Source organism: Megalops cyprinoides, chromosome 6 (genome assembly GCF_013368585.1).
Source record: "Megalops cyprinoides isolate fMegCyp1 chromosome 6, fMegCyp1.pri, whole genome shotgun sequence".
NCBI classification, from domain to species: Eukaryota; Metazoa; Chordata; class Actinopteri; order Elopiformes; family Megalopidae; genus Megalops; species Megalops cyprinoides.
Genome location: NC_050588.1, coordinates 3,991,432 through 4,013,691, shown reverse-complemented (window position 1 = coordinate 4,013,691; position 22,260 = coordinate 3,991,432). Strand labels below are relative to the sequence as shown.

The following is a 22,260-nucleotide window of genomic DNA, read 5'->3' as shown; positions in this document are numbered from 1 at the left end:
AAGGTCATTTTCTGTAGCCAATCAGATGTCTCTAACAATTTCAGCCAATCTCATGAACGTAAATTCGAGCGTATCAGAAAGGGCTTGCTGTAGAGCTCCCCATTGCTATTTTAATAATGGCTGTTCGTGTTCAGTATTGTCCGTCGAGTGTCCTTCCAACTGCTGCAGTATGTATCGGTTTCTTTACGCTGTTTGAAGACGCATGTAATTTTATCCTGTAATTGCACTCCTTTCTAACATCCATGTGGAACCTAATGGCAAAGAGTCTATGGCCCTGTTCATACCTGGCATTAAAGTGCGTCTCCACATGCGTCTCGAGTGACCACTTGTGATTGGAGCTCACTTCCCCGCTCTATATGCAAATAAACACGTACATCATTTCCGTCTGCAAATGTAAGTTTGCGCATGTAATTTTAGCGACCAATGATCACCAAATTTCTCTTAGACATCTCTTGTCATAAACACTTCCTGTCAAAAAAATCAAAACCGAAATCCTATAAGTATGAACGCTTTTTTGATAGGAGATAGTGTTTATGACATGTGAGATGTTCAACAAATTTGGTGATCATTGATCGCTGTTTTGGGACATTACAGTTTTTTACGATTGCTTACACACTAAAATTAAAACCAAAATTTATCATGATGTAATTTCCTTGCAATTTCAAAGCAAAGGCTTTCAAATGAACACACCCATGAACCAATTGGTTAAACACAGCCACCGGGTGTGCACACACACAGGTGCTTAATTGTAGACACACCAATCAGGTTTAAGCACTATAAAAAGGCAACAGGTAAGTTCACCTGACTTCAACAATAATGGACGGTGTCAGAGGAAGAGGGAGAGTGTGGATGAGAGGGGGAATCCGGAGAGAACAAGGTGGAGGAAGAGGCCGAGGTAGAGGCCAAGGTAGATGAAGAGGAAGAGGTAGAGGGAGAGGGAGAACTGGAGGAGGGGTTGGACATGCACAAAGAAGACGACAACCAAATCTGTCTAATGAAATTCGTGCTACACTTGTGGACCGTGTAATAAACCACGGACTAACACTGAGAGAGGCTGGACTGAGAGTACAGCCTAACCTAAGCAGGTACACAGTGAGATCAACAGTTCGGACATTTCATCAAGAGCACAGGTGAGAAACTTATCTTCTGTCAACAGAAAATCCATAGCTTACTGCATGTACTATATCAACAGTTTTGGTATCTATTCCGGTATCATTTTACAGTAAGCTACATGTATTTTGTTTGGCCTACAGAGGATTGAACATCGAGAACACCAAGGAGGGAGGGGCCCCATATTCACACAGGAGCAAGAGAGAGAGAGATCATAAACCTCGTTTTGGCCAATAATGCAATCAGACGTAGAGAAATTCAAACCCATATTGTCAATGATCACGCAATTTTCAATAATGTCCAACAGGTCTCTGTCAACAATAGCCCGTATCCTTAAAAAACATCAAGTTCTGATGAAACTACTGTATAGAGTGCCATCTGAAAGAAATTCAGACAGGGTGAAAGTCCTGCAGCATGAATATGTGGAGGTAAGTTTTGTTCACTGACTGTAGTATTGTATATTGCACACATAACCTTTTTACTGTACATGTAATTTTACTGTATAGCAGACCTACAGTATATTGACCTACACAATGTGATCTTTTGCTGTATTTCAGAGTGTTTTGCAAATGGATACGGAGGAAGTCCCGCATGAGTTTATATATATTGATGAGGCTGGATTTAACCTGACAACAATGAGAAGAAGGGGAAGAAACATCACTGGCCACAGGGTTATTGTCAATGTACCAAGGCAACGTGGGGGTAACATTACCCTTTGTGCTGCCATTACACAGAATGGGGTCTTCCACCGCCATGCCAACTTGGGTCCTTACAACACTGACCTCATTCTTACATTTTTAGACAGATGCAATACATTGTCATCTGGGACAATGTATCTTTCCATCGTTTTGTTCTGGTCCAAAACTGGTTTCATCAACACCCACAATTTACAGTTCAATACCTTCCACCATACTGTCCCTTCCTAACCCCATCGAGGAGTTCTTCTCAGCATGGTGGGGGAAGGTTTAAGGTCTCTGGCCCTATGTCCAGAAACCCCTCATTCAAGATATGGAGGAAGCATGTGATCAAATTGATGCAGCATCATTACAAGGGTGGATTCATCACTCCAGAAGATTCTTCCCACGTTGCCTTGCAAATGAAAATATAGCCTGTGATATTGACGAGGCCCTGTGGCCAGATCCAGCTAGGCGGAGAGATGATGTTTGGTTTTTTTTTTTCAGTACTGAACTGGATACCTAATTTGTTACAGTAAGCTTACAGTACAATGGTACGTTCAGTAATACTGTATGAAAACTGGAAAATGTTTTATGAATGTTTTGTTGAATTGCTCAGTATTGACTGACTTGAGTATATGAAAAGTAAAATGAATATTTTCATTAGTCTGCCCAATTGGTGTCATGTAGTGTTGGTGAATTTTAGGGTTTTTATAAGAAATTGTATAGTTTTGACTAAAGTGTTCCATTTTGCAAATGATCTGAGGTGTTGTGCTACTTGGGTGTAGTGTTGTGCTAATTGTGTGAAGTGTTTTGAAAAACCGGGCCCTGTTTTCAAAATTGTGCTTAAGCAATTGAAAAAAACTGTAAGCCACGTTCAGCTTTTTCCTTATAATGGGCGTCAATGGAGAGGAAAACGCTTAAAGTGAGATAACGACCATACTCCTAGGATTTTTGTTTCTGAGCGATCAGATCTCAATGCGTCTTGAGTGCGTTCACACCTGTACTTAGCGCTGTCCACTTGTGATTGGATCACCCAAGACGCATTTTAATGCCAGGTGTGATCCTTACCCAGGTAAAGGGCATCCAGACAGAGTAGCTATTAACAAGAGCAGAGACTGACTTTTTAAATCCCGCCAGCAAGGTTTCATCACGCTCCCGCAGTTTAGTTTAGCCCGAAGTCCCCCAAGGTCATATTTCTGTATGCTTTGAGACAGCTTTCAGACAGCATATACACGTGGTGGGATGATAATAGACTTACTATAACGTAGGGCAGAGATGGGGCGTTCCAAAACGGGATTAGCATTTTGTCATCAGAAATGAATGTTCAGGGGAAGCTTTCTACGTTTAGAAAATGTATCTGTTCTTAGACCTTAGAAATGCTTTTTCGGGGTGCTTTAAAGGGCGTTTTTCGGCAAAACGCGATATCCGCGTCTAACGCATGGTGCAATTTGCCTGGCATAAGCTACAGTGAGACTGCAATTAAAACATTTAACTGTTCAGCCCCTTAGCTTCGCTATACGCTGAGATTTTTTCTGTTCAAGTCTAAATCAAAAGTGATTAGTGATTTCTGTAGGCTTTTAGTCATCTCAGATGGACCACCGAGTTAGCTAGCTACACAGAACTGACAAAATAATCGGGCGCTACCAAAAGCCATCAGAACAGGAATGGAGCTGTTGCTCTTATGTTCTCTGTCTCATTTAGTTCAAAATTGTCCCTGTTACCGTTTGCACCTGTGTTCTCTGTTACGTCTTACGTTGTTCCTGTCTTTGCTCAGTCTTGAGTTGCCATACCTTTGCGTGTGTATGTGTAACGGGTGGTATCTTACTGCCTTGTGTTTAATTATATGATGTTACGTAGGTCGGCGAGCGAGTTTCGAACCGAGATTCTCACTGCTCGCTGTCAACCCCTTACAGCCAGCGTCGTTGCCAGTTGAGCTGAAGGCAAATTGCCGTTAGCCTGTCGGCTAAATAGCAAGGCTACTTAACCAGGTCTCGGGGGAGTGATGCTGCAACCGCTCGGATACCTGCTACCCGCTACCTAAGGCTTTTTACGCAGAACTCACATGAGCTATTACTTCAGCTCTGCTACACATGTGCGTATGCATATGCGTGTTTTCCCAAGCCCGCTTCTAGGTTGTGAGTCTCTATTGGTAATGGTAAGTTTATTTTTTGAACCAAACTTCTTGTGTCTCAAGTTCTCTTGCTATTTGGGTTCACTCTGCTCCTTGTCACACATTATGCTTGAATTGGATAATGGCATCTACTAAGCAAAGGAAAAATGGTCAATATTTCCGTTATATACAACAGAATGATGTGTAATGATTCAGTGCTGGACAAAGCTGGGAAGTCATTTGTTTTGGCTCTCTCCTACTACAGTCCTGCTACCTAGCTACCAAATTGTGTTTTATGGATGTACTGTTGTTTTGCCGATGTATTGTGGAGTGGGAGACCAAGTTTTAGTTTGCAGCTCTCATGGTTAGTCTTGAAGCTTCACCGAGAAAGCCCTGAACTAGCCACAATATTTTGCTATCGACATGCTATTTTTTTACAGCACATAAAATGCTGCAGACATGATATGGAAATGTTTATAGTTTGATAACACTGCCAGTTTAATACTGTGGTATATAACGAAACCAATATATCATGACATCCCACACCACATACACATAATGTACTCACAAATGCGCGCGCGCGCGCACACACACACACAGTGTAGCATGTTGTATATACAGAATGCATATGAATAACAATAAAACTTAAACTTTTTGATCTGTTTCAGTTACCCCTGACTACACTACTGTCCATTCCCAGCAGTAACACGTTTTTAGCAATGTCAAGAACAATGGCTGTTGTTTCTTACTCAAACGTCCTTTCAGGAGATTCAACAATACATATAAAATGTCATATCCATGTAAAATCAAAACACATGTAATATTAAGAATCCAAACATTTATTCTGAAAAACATTTGAAAAAGCATATAGAAAAAATATGATTACATTTAACATGAAAATACTGCATTTGTATATCTTAATAAAGATAACAGTAAGAAGAATGATGAGCGTGTGTGTGGGATGTAAGTGACTGTGATTACCTGACTGAAGGAAAAAGAGATTTATGGAGATTTATTTATACATTTACATTACATTTACATTTACATCCTTTAGCAGTTTTTCTTATCCAGACCAACCGAGAGAAGTGCATACAAAAAGAGTAGGCTAAGAGCGGAGACAATACTAACTCTTAAGCGTCACAATAGGACAGTAGGGGCCATATGTATCAATCTTTGTGTACAACTTGCCGTAGGACCATGCGTACACACAATCTCACGATTTGTGTACGGAGGTTTTTCGTCAGAGTTATCAAACACCACGTACGCCTGATTGTTTCCAATATCTGAGCGTAAATCAAATCACCGTGAGATTAGGTGCACCTGAACGCGCTTAACGTCCACTATCCCACAATTGTTCTAATATGGACCGAGACACGCCTTTCATTTATCGAATTAGCATATTGAAGATCCCAGGTAAATCTGAGTGAAATGCAGAGACTGATGTTGAGGATCAATGTAAGAAAAGAAATTATTCGGACACGGAGACAGAGGTGATGAAGAGGGGAAAATGTCCTTTTGGAGGCCAGACTAGCGGCATGTCAAATCGACGGAAAAATGCGGAGTGGCTCAAAGTGGTGACTGCTATGAATGCAGTTTCACCAGAGGTGCGTATGGTGCAGGAGAAGACAAAGAAGTGGTCGGATTTTAAACCTGAGTGTCCTCGCACCATTTAGGGAATCGGAGCATTCGGAACGTAGGTCTACAATAATAATAACGATTCTAACCACTGAGAGATGACTGCTGAAATCAACAAAATAATAGCCAACGGTGTCAGGGTCATTAAGTAAAAAGAAAAAAAAGATAATCAGATCGTTTTGTCTGTCTTTCTGCTCATGCCATGCAGCTCTCTTGCTCGCTCGTTCTCTCTCCCTGTCTCTCGTTGACCGAAACTTTACTTCCCTGTGTCGTTTCCAACGTTTCCAGTATGTTTGTTGTTTGTGCTATTTTTCTATAGGGTGCATAAAACTTAAAAAAAAAGGGGGGGGGGGGGGGGGGTGGATACGACTGCCGACACGCTGGTGCTGTGTGCGCTTATTCATTTTTGGCCTCTCTTTTAATATTGGTTTCACCACTGCTGTGAAATAAATGTATTGTTTGATTTTGAAACAGTAGTCTTGTGTTGTTGTTATTTAACCTTTCAGAGGCTATTGCATGGTTAAATCAAAGAATTTCATTAAACCTACCACCAGACCAATTTTAGGTGGTGAACTGGCAATCTGCCCCAAATATTCCTATTTCATATTATGGCCATGACGCACAAACACATGGAAAAGATAAGGTAGGGAATGGTTCACATCTAGTCAAAATTCTGCTAAGTGTCATAGTGTGTGCAAGAGGAAGTTTGAGGGTACAGTACTTTACACAGAAAATGTTTGAGGAAATGGTAAGAATTTTTAGAGCTCGAGCTGTATCATCAGCATCGGAGTGGTAGGAAAATCCATGGGAGGATATTAGTGAGCCTTGGTTCACTAATATGTATTAGTTGATGTTGTTTATAAGGATGACAGGAGGGGACAGAGAACAGATCCCTGAGAGACTCCTGTGGTAAGGCAGTGTGACATCCAGAGACAGATCCACACCAGGTTGTTCACCGCAAGAATGTATGTGTGTTTATGTGTGTTAAAATGGATGAGGTGCGTCAGTGTGTGTATGTGTGTTAAAATGGATAACGTGTGTGACTGTGTGTGTGTGTGTGTGTGTGAGACAGGGGACTCTATTCCAGCTGGCACAGAGACACTGCGTTGTTCCTCCAAACCCAAAACCCTGGATAGAGGGGCTGAGTGAAGTTGGTGTGGAATCTGTGCAGGAGGGTCAATGTGTCAGAGGAGACGCTGTAGAAGGACAGAGTGCCAGCTGGCCAGTCCAGATACACTCCTACTCTGCAGGAGGGGGAAGGAGGGGCAGGTATGTCTGTGCTCTTATTATTGTGCCGGACAGAGAAACGGCCACCAGAGCAACGCAAACTCCATGAATTTGTATTCTCTCCAAACAGACAGTCAACACCCCGTCCTTTCCTGCGGATTCCTTTGTATGTTACTGCTAAAAAAATCCTCACATTCCCACTCCATTCAGCCTCCCAGTAAAAGCGAGTCCCAGATAGACCCTCTCTGCAGAGCACTTGCTCATAGGAGTCAAATCTGTCTGGGTGATCGGTGTATGGTTGCTCCTCTGGCCTCCATGTCACCTTCCTGTCCCCCTCGGACAGACACAGTTTTCTGTACGCCGTGTTGGGATCCAGTGTGAGCTGACAGGCATCTGCAGACAAGAGGGAGATTAATAAGCTTAATGATTATTATTAATTTTAATGTGATTACGTGTGAGTGAGAGAAAAAGAAATGTGTGTTTTTGTTTGTGTCATTGTGTGTGTGCATTCATTTGTTCACAATATCAGCAAGCACATTTGTGAAATATACAGACTGAAAAAATGAACATACTGAACTTACACTCACATGCACACACACATGCACAGTATAGGCCTGCCTTTGTGACTTTTCACATGTTTATTGTTTTGTGTACATGAGAGACAGAGAGAGAGAAAACAGAGACTAAAGGAGAGAAGAGAGGTAGAGAAAATAGTGAGGGAAAGACAGAGACAGAGGAGAGGAAATCTTTTTCTCTCTGTCCTCCATCCTACTCTTCTCTCTACACCTGTTCAGTGCAGACTGACTTACACTGTCTTGGTCCTGGTTTGTTTCTGCTCTCTCCTCCATGATCCACACTGTAGGAACAGCACAACAAAAGTGTCTGGGTGACATACATCCTCTCTATGAGGTGCAGTGTGGAAACTCAGAGCCCTGTGAAAATGGGACAGCGCCACACACATACCATACCTCTGCTGTCCTCTGTACTTACAGCAGTGTCTGCAGTTTACAGCTGGGGTCCTTCAGCACTCTCACTCCTGAGTCCCCTGGGTGATTGTAGCTCAGATCCAGCTCTCTCAGGTGTGAAGGGTTTGAATGCAGAGCTGTCGCCAGAGAAGCACAGCCTCTCTCTGTAACTAGACAGCCTGACAGCCTGCAGGGAGGAAATGAGAGCTCTTCACTCTCCTAATTCTGGACAAACCACAAGGATGGAATTTTATTATATACTTTACAGTAGATGAATATGAAATAACAAACGGACAGTGGGATTAGTGATTATTATCAAAAGCAAGTGTCTTTTTGATTGTCATCACGTCTAAAACAGTACATGTAATTCTTCATCTGAATGAGAGTTTATTTTCTTTTATGATTGTCTTTGTTACTGTCCTATATCAGCAGTGTATTGAAAAGCAGTAGAGTTTTCCTCACCCTAGCCTTTGTAGTTTACAGTGTGGGTCCTCCAGCCCAGCAGAGAGCGCTCTCACTCCTGAATCCTGCAGCTCATTGTCTCTGAGCTCCAGAACTCTAAGCTCTGAGTGGTATGAACGCAGGACTGAGGCCAGATCATCACAGCAGCCCCCTGTGAGATTACACTCCTCCAAACTGTGGAGAGATGTATTACACAAATTCACACACACACACACACACACACACACACAGTCCTAACATATTAACACCTATTTGCATACAGTAGGCTATGACTCAAGACCACCTAAAAATGTTTGGAACAAACAGATTGAACACATGACTATATACAGGTTTTCTTCCACTTTTCTCATGACTATATTTTTCTAGTGGTAAGTGATGCACATATTTTTCATTATTTTCATTATTCGTTTCAATGCCAAAATTTTCCTTTATTGGAATTATGTTAGTGTAGCCTCATCTACCAATATGATCCTGTTATAATCCCAATGCTTTCAACTCAGTCTTAAAACCTTATCCTGATAAGTATGTGTCAGTGCACAAACAGCAATTCACACAGGAAATATCAACTGTTGATTTAGCAAGATTAATATGGATCATTGCCTGAATGCTTCACACATAAATTAAAATTAAAAGCATAAACTAGACCTACTGTATATTTTTCTATATATATAAAGACTGATCAATGTGTTACTCAGTCTGGACTGTAATGATGCACATTTTTTGTTTGTTTTGTTTTTTTGGTCAATTCAGTATTTTTCATAAAATGATGATATAATTGTTTGTCAAGTTCTTCAGTTTGAATTTCAGAGTCACCACTCTGAACCCCAATTCATGTGCAACAGCGAAAAAAATTCCCTTAAGCACTGTAGTTTGGATATTGCTCCTAGAGGTCATAGGGATGGAGAGACAGCACTGTATTTTTCAGGGATAAGGCTGCTGCTTCCTGAGATGACCACCACATGGCCTCATAACTTCCTGTGTCCTGTATGTCTCATTTAGTTAATGTATTCCACCTGTCTTAATTAGTTATTGGTTTCACCTGTTTTTTGTTATTTAAGCCCTGCCCCTCGTCCATGTATTTGTTCAGTCTTCAGTTGCTATGTTTAGTATTTACCAAGTCTGTTTCATGGTCTCTTGAGCCCCTTTTGTGTCCTGACTCATCTCTGGACTTGGAATCACCCTGCTTTGCTCACGATCTGGTCACCTGGCAACCCTATGACTAATCTGAATGGGATGTTAACCTGAGTTGCTGTTAAAGAGGATTAAGAAGACAGGGATTGGCTGATATGGAAAAAGATGGAACACTTGGGGAAAGAGGAGCAATCTGACTCATACACGCTCCTATCCTACACTTACAGCAGTGTCTCCAGTTTACAGCTGGGGTACTCCAGTCCAGCAGAGAGCGCTCTCACTCCTGAGTCCCTGGGGTGATTGTAGCTCAGATCCAGCTCTCTCAGGTGTGAGAGATTTGAATGCAGAGCTGAGGTCAGAGAAGTGCATCCTTTCTCTGTGATTCTACAGCCAGGCAGCCTGCAGAGAGGAGGTACACTAGTCAGTTTTCAGAAAGTTACTGCATTCACAAAATAGTGGAGTAAAAAGCACATTGTAGTTGTAAATATATGTACCATCAACAATCTTTCTAATTAGTCCTTTTGCAGTTAAAATAAAGCTTGAAACATTTGATGTATCTATTCAAAACTACTTAACTGCTGAAATGTTACCAGGAACATGGATGCACTGGGTTTCATTGCTTGAAATGAAATGGAACCCCTTCCAAATGATTTTTTTAAGTTTGTTTTTTTGAAAACTCCATTCCAGCTGTCTTGCACCTTCTATACTGACTGTAATTATTATAACATAATGTGTTACAGGAAGAGGAAAAGGATAACTCCAAAGAGAAATGTTTCATTTGTTTCATTGTTTAATTACTGTGTTAGTGCTTTTTATTGTAAATCAGAGCTAGGGTGAGACAACATGCGATTACTGTTCAGATGTACGGAAATAGCCTGCTTTCAAGTTCCACAATGAGGAAAAGAGGCTGTAATAGAATTCTATGAAAAACTATTTGCAACCAGACTCTCAAAAGAGTTTTTCCAAGACGAAGGTAACTTATTCAGAGTGCACATGTACCTCACATTTTATGAGATATGTGCCTGTGTGGGAATCAAACCTGCTCCTTACCTCCTACTCCTTACCACTACACCAAACTGTGGCCAATAATGACTAATCAGTAAATGGTATTTACTAAAAGTGATGTATAACACAGCACTACTCACCTCAGTCTCTGTAGTTTACAGTTTGGACTCTTCAGTCCAGTACAGAGTTGCTCCACTCCTGAATCTCCCAGGTTATTGCAGCTGAGGTCTAACTCTATCAGATGTGAGGGGACTGACTGGAGAGTGGAGGCCACAGTGTCACATGACGTCTCTGTCAGGTTACAGCTGTCCAGTCTGCAGAGGAGAGGTCAAAAGTATTCAATATAAAACATGTAACAGGGCACACCACAGAGAGAGATTATATGGTGAAGGATCTGACAGAATTGTCCAGGGACCATCAGAAAGTATCTCAGACTGCCACTAATTAAATGGACCAGCTGGCCTTGGCCTGAAGGGTCCCAGGTGATCCAGGCCACAAACCACAAAATTCTCCAGCCTCCCCTCTATCAGTGTCCAGATGTTTCCCACAGCTTCTGTGTGGGATTCTAATTCTTAATTGATAGGCTCATATAAAGACAAAATATAAGTAATTCAACTACCTTTGTGTACTTATTATGCACAAGCTTCCTTGTTGTCTATTGCTTTTTAATGAAATAAGCTGTTGTGGTTTTTGTATTCATAGTTTTATGACATATGTAAATGTTATCATTTTATATATTTTATATAAAATACCATTATGTATATAGCTCAGTTAAGCTCCAGGTATATATATATAAATAACCAAGAACCAAGACGTTAGAATAATACAGGGCACTTTATAGAGAAAGAGAGAGTGGTACGACTCCCTCTAGTGCTCTGATGGAAGCACACTTACTAAAAGTGATGTATAACACAGCACTACTCACCTCAGTCTCTGTAGTTTACAGTTTGGACTCTTCAGTCCAGTACAGAGTTGCTCCACTCCTGAATCTCCCAGGTTATTGTAGCTGAGGTCTAACTCTATCAGGTGTGAGGGGACTAACTGGAGAGCGGAAGCTACAGTGTTACATGACGTCTCTGTGAGATAGCAGCAATCCAATCTGCAGAAAACAGTTCAGTGACATTTAGTATTTGAAATTATATTCTGATGGTGATTAGTCTGACAGTGATGAATATACTGTGAATATGTCTGTCCTACACTGTCCTACACTGCCACAATAGAATACTAATCCCACAATGTATTAAACAGGATATACCCAAGATACCGAAATTGTGGATAAGATCAAAAGGTTTTAATACAAACTGAGTCATTTCAGTGTACCTCTGTATAGATAATAATCACATGTTGTAATCATAAAACTACATTTACTAAAAGGGATGTGTTACACATCACTACTCACCTCAGTCTCTGTAGGTTACAGTTTGGACTCTTCAGTCCAGCACAGAGCCGCTTCACTCCTGAGTCTCCCAGATTATTGTAGCTGAGGTCTAACTCTATCAGGTGTGAGGGGACTGACTGGAGAGCGGAAGCTACAGTGTTACATGACCCCTCTGTGAGATTACAGCTGTCCAGTCTGCAGAGGAGAATACTGTGACCTCTTCATGCATTTTAATATGAAAACATGTAGTATTTCAAATGTAATACTGATGGTTTTCAGTGTTCTTCAGAGTCCACTTCTACAGCTATTGTCTGGGTTTGTACCTAAGACAATGATTTAGCTTTGTTCTATTCATGGTTACCTTTTACATTTAGAATGTGCCAAACTAAACTGTAAGCACATGTGGCTTGATCTCATCCACATTGTTTCATCAAACCTTTTCCAAAACATTTAACATGATTCACTATTTTAGGTGCAACCTTCATAAAGAAAATTTCTCATGTTCATATGGAAAATCATATGCGATTCAAAATTCTAAATTTATGTTGTAAATTGGACATATTCCTCACAGTCACAAGCATTGTGGTAGATGGTTTAATTATTCACTCAACAATGAGAGCTTTAGTATCAATAAAAGGGCTACAGATGAGGTCTCCCGTGTTTGAAACAATGGCTGAGACCATGGAATCAATTTGACTAAAATCTGACAAAAAAGCTGGCGTCATGGTCAAGGTCCTGACAGGACAATGATTTTACTCGAAAAGTATGCCCAAACACATTTATTCAGGCAAATTCTGAGGGGGTAGAGAAAAGTTTAAAGGAAATGGCTGATATGGAAGGTTCAATGGGACACAGCATGATCTGTTGCAGATGCATCCCCAACTCCTCCCCCAGCTCTTATTCACTCACAGCACCACTGTGCATCAGCCACTGCGCACCACATTAGATTAAAATATTGATTAAATGATCAAAATAATTTTCCTCAGAGAAATGGTCGTACTTACAGCTCTTACTACAGGTGTGCAAGGTAGATTTATTTAGAGAGTAACTGCACATCAGTGCCTCTATTGTCAGCATGGATACAGTGAGGTAGTACAGTAAGACTGTTCCCTTAAATTTTCAGGCCCTTTGAAGCATGAATGCCATTCATTTTTTAAATTAAAAATAGAACATTCATAAATTATTTCTTAAAGGTAAAGTGCAACACCAGTTTATATCACCTTTTAGTCTTAAGTCTCTTTTGGAAGGGTATCTGAGTTTTGTTCACTGTATTTTATTCTGCCTTACAAAACCAACAAACTATAAACTAGTGATAATGAAAGCAATAATAACTTACATAGCAATACTTACCTGGCCTTTCTGCAGTACTTGATAACCGGTAACAGTCTCTGATGGCCTGCTGCTGATGTGTTATACGTCTTCAAGTCAAACACATGCAGGACCTCCTCTGACATCAGTAACACAAAGGCCAGAGCTGAACATTGGTGTGGCTCCAGTTTTTTATCTGAAAGTGTTCCTGATCTCAGGGAATTCTGGATTTGCTCCACCAGAGAGTTGTCGTTCAGTTCACTCAGACAGTGGAACAGATTGATGGTCCTCTCTGCTGAAGATTCCTCTCTGATCTTCTCCTTAATGTACTCTACCGTTTCCTCAATGCTCTGTGATCTGCTTCCTGTCTGTGTCAGAAGGCTTTGGAGAAGGCTCTGGTTAGAGTCTAGTGAGATACCAAGAAGGAATCGGAGGAAAAGGTCCAGGTGCCCATTCTTGCTCTGTAAGGATTTATTCACTGCACTGTAATGTAACTCAAACAATGGTATTCTGTCATCTTGAGGTTTTGATTCATCTGGTCTGAGTACATTTCTGTTCTTGTTTACAAATGAATGAAACACAAATAAGGCAGCCAGATACTCCTGAATGCTCAGATGCACAAAGCAGTAGACTTTCTCCTCATACAACCCAGACTCCTCTTTGAAGATTTCTGTGCACACGCCAGAGTACACTGTAGCTTCACTAGCATCAATGCCACATTCTTTCAAGTCCTCTTCATAGAATATCAGATTCCCCTTTTCCAGATGTACAAAAGCCAGCTGCCCCAGTTTCAGGATGATTTCTGTGTCTGATGCTGACATTTTCTTTGGGTTTGTCTCAGTGGTTCCATGATACTTCTGATTCTTCACATTAGTCTGAATGAGCAGAAAGTGAGTGTACATTTCAGTCAGAGTTCTGGGTATTTCTCCACTGTATGCTTCACCCAACACTGTCTCCAGAACAGTAGCTGAAATCCAACAGAAGACTGGAATGTGACACATGATGTAGAGACTCCTAGATGACTTTATGTGTGAGATAATTCTCTTGGCCATGTTCTGATCACTGATTTTCTTCCTGAAGTACTCCTCCTTCTGTGGGTCATTGAACCCTCGTACCTCTGTCACCCGATGGACACATTTATCAGGGATCTGATTGGCTGCAGCTGGTCGGGAGGTGATCCAGACGAAAGCAGAGGGAAACAGATTCCCGTTTATTAGGTTTGTCAGCAGCACATCCACTGATGTTGGCTTTGTTATATCACACCAGATTTCATTGTTCTGGAAATCTAGAGGAAGTCGACACTCATCCAGACCATCAAAGATGAACATCGTGTTAAATGCATCATTCTCAACACAGGTCATCTCTTTCAGTTCTGGAAAATATAGCTGGAGAAGTTGCATCAGACTGAATTCTCTCCCTTTCTTCAAATTCAGATCTCGAAAAGGAAGAGGGAAAATGAAATGAATATCCTGATTGGCTTTTCCTTCTGCCCAGTCAAGGATGAACTTCTGCACAGAGACAGTTTTTCCAATGCCAGCAATCCCCTTTGTCAGCACAGCTCTGATAGCTTTGTTTTGACCAGGTAAAGGTTTAAAGATGTCATTGCAGAGGATTGGGGTCTCTTGTGTGGTTTGTCTCTTGGATGCTGCCTCAATCTGTCTCACTTCATGTTCATTATTGACCCTTGCACTTCCCCCCTCTGTGATGTAGAGCTCTGTGTAGATCTCATTGAGGAGGGTTGGATGTCCCTGCTTTGCTAGACCTTCAAATATGCATTCAGACTTCTTTTTCATGTCAGTCTTCAGTTTCTGTTGCTCTCTTATTATACATTCATCTGAGGAGAGGATATATTAAAATAAATGTGGTCAATAATGGTGTTGAAAATGAAATGAGGATTCCTTGCCAAGAAAAAAAACAGATTTCTGTTTTCTCATAATCATTCAGTCATTTTCCTCCTCTTTCACACTGTGTCTATTCTGTAACTAATAACGTCAATGGCAAACAGTCTGTACGCTTTGGAAAATGTGAATGCTTTTATGAATACAATTTTGTGCATTGTGTTAAAGTTTTTACATCATTCTAATAGAGACAGAGTCAATAAGGGAAAACTCTTACTGTTCTGCTCATCTTTCTCCAGTGAGTCAGCAAGATCATTGTGGTTCATGTTCCTCAGAATGCGCACTGTGATCTTCAGAGACTTTTCCCTGCCACAGCTCTCCAGCATCTTCTCAACAACTTTCAGGATCTCATTGTTCCTTGCCTTACTTTCAGTGTAGTCTTGGTATTCTTGGCTTTCATGTCCCATGGTTAACTTCTCCATCTGCATAATAATCTCCTGGACATTGCCTTGGTGTCCCCAGTGCTTCTTAAACTGTTTCAAGTAATCCTTGTTCAGTTTCATCAGAGTTCGCAGCAGTGACTGAAATAAACACACAGAGAGGTGTGCTGTATCAATTGTGTGACTGAAATAAATGCATTAAGAAGTGAAATTTGTCATTTGGAAGCACAGTTCCACTCATAGTTTTGCATGGATTTTTAATCAGTATTTATGTAAATAATTATTTACTGTTTGAAGTGTTTTAAAATGAATAAAAGATAACGCTTCCAACTTTCAAATTTCTGAGCACAACACCTAGCTAACTGATACTTTTCACATTACAAAGCAATGAAATATCCCTCTGGCAGGGTTTGTATGTGTGCACAATCCCGATAATCTGTACTATTAGTTTCCATAGAGATAACTGAGTTTTTGACAGGAATTCAAGCAAGTATGTTTTTGCAGCAAATGAAAATTAGTTTAGCTTGTATAACAGAGTATATCTAATTCATCATGCCACGGTCAGGGGTTTCCTGATTGCATGTGCCAGTAATATAAATAGTTTTGTATACAATTATGTGTGGAAGGAGTGGATCCAAGATAATCTGAAGTGGAGTGAAGTGAAGTGAAGTGGAGTCCCAACCAATTAAACATCAAAAATAGGGCTGGGTTTGTTGGGTAATTAGTCTTGATCTTAACTGTATTCTAAGATATGGGGTTTATGCTGATCAAGCACACCTTGCAGGAATCAAAGCACACACATAGTATTTTTTTTAAATGTAATTTTATTGCTGTGGCTATGGAATGTACCTTTACAGATTATGTGAATAATACTTCTATTTCACTACAGCTGTGGTCATGGGATGTAGACTGACCTAAACAGGTTGGGTGAGTTATTATTAAGGAATTATATTATTTTTCTGCACATACATGTATGCACACATGGACCCGATCCTTTTTACAACAATAGCCACTATAGTATAGTTTTTACAGGGGACATCCTTAATCATATTAATTTTGTCATTATGAGTAATGTAATACATATATGTGGAATACATACAGCATAAAATCTTAAAAGCATATTCTGCAAATAGAACATATACTTAACTATCATTCTAGAACATGAACAGATAACACACCTTTTTTGTGAGGGCTAAATCCATACACTTCTCTGTCTCTAACAGACAGTTGGAGCCTGCTGACTGGTAAACCCTGTGAGGAGAACACAGTTCAACACCATGAATTGAAAAAATATTTTCATAAATGACCAGAGACCTGCCACATTTTGATATTCAGTCCATCTACAGAATTCTCATGTGCATGACTGATCACAGTAAAATAGTAAAAAAAAAATACAAGTCATATGAAACTGAAATATAAATTTGATCTCTTCATAACAAAGGTAATCCTCTCAAATAATTTGAATATTCAGTGTTTATACACCTTTAATTGAATACATCATATTGTTAAAGACATTAGTGTATTAGTATTTGACAGGTTACTGTTTAGTAGTTTTAGTTGTCTAATCATGTTTTGTTGACTGAATGGCAATGAAAAAAAAGATGCTTTGTGCAGTCTATGGAAAGATCCTCTTTGTTAAAATCTCAATATTATCAAAACCTCTCTTGTTCTGCAGGCTGGGAACATTACCTTGGATCAACTGTGAACTTTCCTCTGAAGTTTACAGGTCGACCGATTGAGCCATCACTCTTCACTGACAGACAAGTGGCTTCAGGAGACCCTGCTCTTTCCAGCTGGACCCTGTGAAGAGAACATGGAGACAGAGCTTCCGGTTAACGTCATCCTCAAACGACAATCCCAATATGTATAATGGTATAGTATTTTTTATACTTGTAAAAAGTTGGATGACAATGTCAGAATGACAGTTGAAGTAAATTAATCTCTTCTCAGGCCACACCTGCTATTGAATTAGGAAAATAGACAAGTATATTCCTTTGGCTTTTTCCATTATGTAAAATGTACAGCTTGCACGTTTTAATGGTATAGTAAAATCACTTCAATAAGTCTTGGAATGTATGACTGACTGCATCCCATTGCTTGAGAATAGCTGCTCAGCACTAGGTGCTTTAATTAAAAAGATATGAATTATCCAGTGATCACAGTGGCAGATGAAACCACATTCACACAATTAGAATCAACAGCAATTTACACTATGTGCACTGTTGAAAAAACATTTTTGAAAATGACCAGAGGTAACGTCTGCCATTTCTGAGATACAGTATATCTGAGGGCCTCTTGTGTTCTTGATTGATCACAGTAAAAATGGTAAAAAAATAAAAAATCAAAAAATCAAAAAACACTTCCTTGAAAGGTGTATTAAAGTGAAATATAAATTTGACCTCTTCATAGCAGAGCTGTCCCTCTCAAATCATTTGAATATTAAACATCCATACACTTAATAACTGAATACACAATATTAATAAATAAAATCATTCAGTAAATATATAGTCATGTTTCCCTGAATGAATGGCAATCTGTAAAAAGGAACATAAAGAGGCTTTATGCAGTCTATGGAGAGATCCTCTTTGTTAAAACATCATGATATTATCTAAAGTTCTCTTGATCTGCAGACTGGTAAGATTACCTTGGATCAACTGTGAACTTTCCTTTGAAGTTTACAGGTCGACCGATTGAGCCATCGCTCTTCACTGACAGACAGGTGGCTACAGGAGACCCTGCTCTTTCCAGCTGGACCCTGTGAAAAGAACACGGAGACAGAGCTTCTGGTTAACGTCATCCTCTTACTGCAGCTCTAACTCACAGCATAATGAGACATAGCTTCCATTTAACCTCATCCTTAAATTACAGTGCCAATATGTACATCTCCTTCCTTTGTCAGTTTTTTATTTAGTACTACTTCCAAATAACAGACAGCTTATTTAGAGTTGGATACAATTTCAGATTTCAAATTACAGATTCTAGAACAGACCAAGTATTTTTTACATTTGTAAAAAGTTGGATGACAATGTCAGAATGACAGTTGAAGACATAAATTAATGTCTTCTCAGACCACATCTGCTGCTGAATTAGGAAAAATAGACAAGTATATTCCTTTGGCTTTTTCCATTATGTAAAATATACAGTTTACACGTTTTAATGGTATAGTAAAATCACTTCAATAAGTCTTGAAATGTATGACTGACTGCATCCCATTGCTTGAGAATAGCTGCTCAGCACTAGGTGCTTTAATTAAAAAGATATGAATTATCCAGTGATCACAGTGGCAGATGAAACCACATTCACACAATTAGAATCAACAGCAATTTACACTATGTGCACTGTTGAAAAAACATTTTTGAAAATGACCAGAGGTAACGTCTGCCATTTCTGAGATACAGTATATCTGCGGGCCTCTTGTGTTCTAGATTGATCACAGTAAAAATGGTAAAAAAAAAAAAAAATCAAAAAACACTTCCTTGAAAGGTGTATTAAAGTGAAATATAAATTTGACCTCTTCATAGCAGAGCTGTCCCTCTCAAATCATTTGAATATTAAACATCCATACACTTAATAACTGAATACACAATATTAATAAATAAAATCATTCAGTAATTATATAGTCATGTTTCCCTGAATGAATGGCAATCTGTAAAAAGGAACATAAAGAGGCTTTGTGCAGTCTATGAAGAGATCCTCTTTGTTAAAACATCATGATATTATCTAAAGTTGTCTTGATCTGCAGACTGGTAAGATTACCTTGGATCAACTGTGAACTTTCCTTTGAAGTTTACAGGTCGACCGATTGAGCCATCGCTCTTCACTGACAGACAGGTGGCTACAGGAGACCCTGCTCTTTCCAGCTGGACCCTGTGAAAAGAACACGGAGACAGAGCTTCTGGTTAACGTCATCCTCTTACTGCAGCTCTAACTCACAGCATAATGAGACATAGCTTCCATTTAACCTCATCCTTAAATTACAGTGCCAATATGTACATCTCCTTCCTTTGTCAGTTTTTTATTTAGTACTACTTCCAAATAACAGACAGCTTATTTAGAGTTGGATACAATTTCAGATTTCAAATTACAGATTCTAGAACAGACCAAGTATTTTTTACATTTGTAAAAAGTTGGATGACAATGTCAGAATGACAGTTGAAGACATAAATTAATGTCTTCTCAGACCACATCTGCTGCTGAATTAGGAAAAATAGACAAGTATATTCCTTTGGCTTTTTCCATTATGTAAAATATACAGTTTACACGTTTTAATGGTATAGTAAAATCACTTCAATAAGTCTTGAAATGTATGACTGACTGCATCCCATTGCTTGAGAATAGCTGCTCAGCACTAGGTGCTTTAATTAAAAAGATATGAATTATCCAGTGATCACAGTGGCAGATGAAACCACATTCACACAATTAGAATCAACAGCAATTTACACTATGTGCACTGTTGAAAAAACATTTTTGAAAATGACCAGAGGTAACGTCTGCCATTTCTGAGATACAGTATATCTGCGGGCCTCTTGTGTTCTAGATTGATCACAGTAAAAATGGTAAAAAAAAAAAAAAAAATCAAAAAACACTTCCTTGAAAGGTGTATTAAAGTGAAATATAAATTTGACCTCTTCATAGCAGAGCTGTCCCTCTCAAATCATTTGAATATTAAACATCCATACACTTAATAACTGAATACACAATATTAATAAATAAAATCATTCAGTAATTATATAGTCATGTTTCCCTGAATGAATGGCAATCTGTAAAAAGGAACATAAAGAGGCTTTGTGCAGTCTATGAAGAGATCCTCTTTGTTAAAATATCATGATATTATCTAAAGTTGTCTTGATCTGCAGACTGGTAAGATTACCTTGGATCAACTGTGAACTTTCCTTTGAAGTTTACAGGTCGACCGATTGAGCCATCGCTCTTCACTGACAGGCAGGTGGCTACAGGAGACCCTGCTCTTTCTAGCTGGACCCTGTGAAAAGAACACGGAGACAGAGCTTCCAGTTAACCTCACCTTCTTATTGCAGATCTAACTCACAGCGCATGAAGACAGAGAGTGCAGTTGAACAGTTTGCTATCATGATGAGATCCTCTGATTAGCTCATCAGGCACCTGTTGCTGGTCATATAGACATTAGATAAACCCGAGCCAAGGTCCATAAGCATTTCTACTGGACAAGATGGCATAATGATGTAGTTGTGTTTTGTTTAACTTGTTATGCCTGTCTCTCCAGAATATTAAAAGGCATCAGACAGTGGTGTACAACTTAGGCATCAGACAGTGAAAGTCCTGTGTTTAACACCGTCTGTCTGAGGGGGCGTTAGAAACACATTATGAAATGTTGAAAATAATGATTCAGAGGTAATGCACTGAATTTCCAGAGTACTGGAACAACCGTGTTCCTTTTATTTATGTTTATTTTTCAATCAGCTGTCTTCAGTCCATTTTTTTTTTGGCGGTGTACAACTGAAACATTCCATCATACCACAGGGAAAGATGTCACTGCAGACACATTATCAAGTACAGAAATTCAGAGTCAGTTGCTAGTATGTAGTATGCAAAGTAATATATATATATATGTAAAAACACTTATACAAAAGAATCAAACAAAGAAAATCATGATTTTTTGGGATCTGTGATAGGATGAGGGCTACCACACACCTTTGGTCTGGTTTGACAATCTTTTGTTTCTTTGAGTTGTGAAGTGCTGCTAATGTCATTACACAGTGAAGCAGGTAATAAAGGTGTACTCACCACAAGGAAAAGAGACAGGAAATATGTATAGTGATAACGTTGGGGATATGGTGATAACATTGACATGAAGGTCAAAATCTTTGACATTTGGGCCATCATTTGTGTTAGTTTCATTTATTTCATTTGGAAGAGAAGTACAACACATTTGGGACAATACCAATATATGGGAGCTCTGATCTATGACTTGCAGGGAGGGTCTTAATGCAGCCCCATACAGATGGGGTCTTGGGGTGAATGCCAATGCATTATGATTTTCATCTTTTTATCTTTGTTAAAACATCAAATTTGAACTAGAGTGCATGAAGGCTTCTGTGGGCTGTGGGCTGAGAAGACTGTATTGACCCACGTTACCGAAGGCAGTCCCATGCAGCAGGCTGGGGAGTCACCTGTTGAGTTATGGCGAGGGTTCTGTCTCAGAAAACGTGCCATTTTTACTTTCACTCAGATTTGTATTCACCCCACTTTTATACACCATACACATAGGCTAGGCCTTAGGTTAGGCCTGCGAGTTCCTCAGGTTTCTATAGCGAGCTTAGATTTACATTTCCTGGACTACACAGAGAAAGTTTACTCAGGTTGAAGGAACACGTATCAATGTTCATATTCATTGCAAACTGTGGTCTCCAAATCTGCACAGCAAATACATAATACAATGACCTACTGCAAAGTACAAACACAACATTAAATATTTTATGCATTAATTACACAGCAATACCTCTTGCTGTCAAAGCTGAGGGTTGCAGGGCCAGTCTCAGTCTCTCCAGGGATACTCATTTCAGAGACAGCGCCCCTATCTCAGGAATCTGGAACACATTGAACCAGAGGAACCCAGGATGGGCTTCTGACCCAGGTCAGCAGACCTGTAAACCCAAACCACACACACATTAATTTATACAGGCACAAAAAATAAAAAAAAAAAAATAATACACACAGATACAACAAAACAGACATACACACTCATGTTTGTAAATGTATTTATATATAGAATGTGGGCATCGTCTGAGTGAATCATTACAGGGGAAGTCTGGCTCCCTGCTCAAGGTCACCACATTAGCAGAGAGAGCAGAATTCAATTCACTCAATAAAATTTAATTTATACTGTTCATTATGCCCACACAGAGCAGAGCTGGAGTTCAATTAAAATTCTGAGACATTTTTTAATTATTCATTCAAAATCTGAACACAGCTCATCTGTTAATAGTCACCTTCTG

The 22,260-nt window shown here is 39.5% G+C and overlaps 1 protein-coding gene across 2 annotated transcripts; it reads right to left on the bottom strand.

Annotated features, from left to right (window-relative positions):
- Positions 1-6,599: 6,599 nt before the first annotated feature.
- Positions 6,600-15,208, bottom strand: LOC118778690 (NACHT, LRR and PYD domains-containing protein 3-like). Of its 2 annotated transcripts, XM_036530318.1 has the most exons (10): positions 15,118-15,208; positions 13,051-14,842; positions 11,722-11,895; positions 11,248-11,421; positions 10,463-10,636; positions 9,543-9,716; positions 8,187-8,360; positions 7,750-7,911; positions 7,569-7,615; positions 6,600-7,152 (listed from the first exon to the last, which is right to left on the bottom strand). In XM_036530318.1, exons 1-10 carry the CDS (start codon positions 15,170-15,172, stop codon positions 6,611-6,613), a joined length of 3,468 nt encoding a protein of 1,155 aa, XP_036386211.1. In that variant the 5' UTR covers positions 15,173-15,208; the 3' UTR covers positions 6,600-6,610. The 2 variants fall into 2 exon arrangements, with proteins under 2 accessions (XP_036386211.1, XP_036386213.1); XM_036530320.1 differs by lacking the exons at positions 10,463-10,636; positions 11,248-11,421; positions 11,722-11,895; positions 15,118-15,208 and having other exon boundaries at positions 13,051-14,834.
- Positions 15,209-22,260: the final 7,052 nt, after the last annotated feature.

Coding starts and splice junctions, on each gene's coding strand:
- LOC118778690 (XM_036530318.1), bottom strand. CDS start 15,172: ATGAACCACAATGATCTTGCTGACTCACTGGAGAAAGATGAGCAGAAC. Junction 11,422..11,721: donor TGTAACCTACAGAGACTGAG/GTGAGTAGTGAT, acceptor TGTTTTCTGCAG/ATTGGATTGCTGCTATCTCA. Junction 8,361..9,542: donor TGTAAACTGGAGACACTGCT/GTAAGTGTAGGA, acceptor ATCTCTCCACAG/TTTGGAGGAGTGTAATCTCA.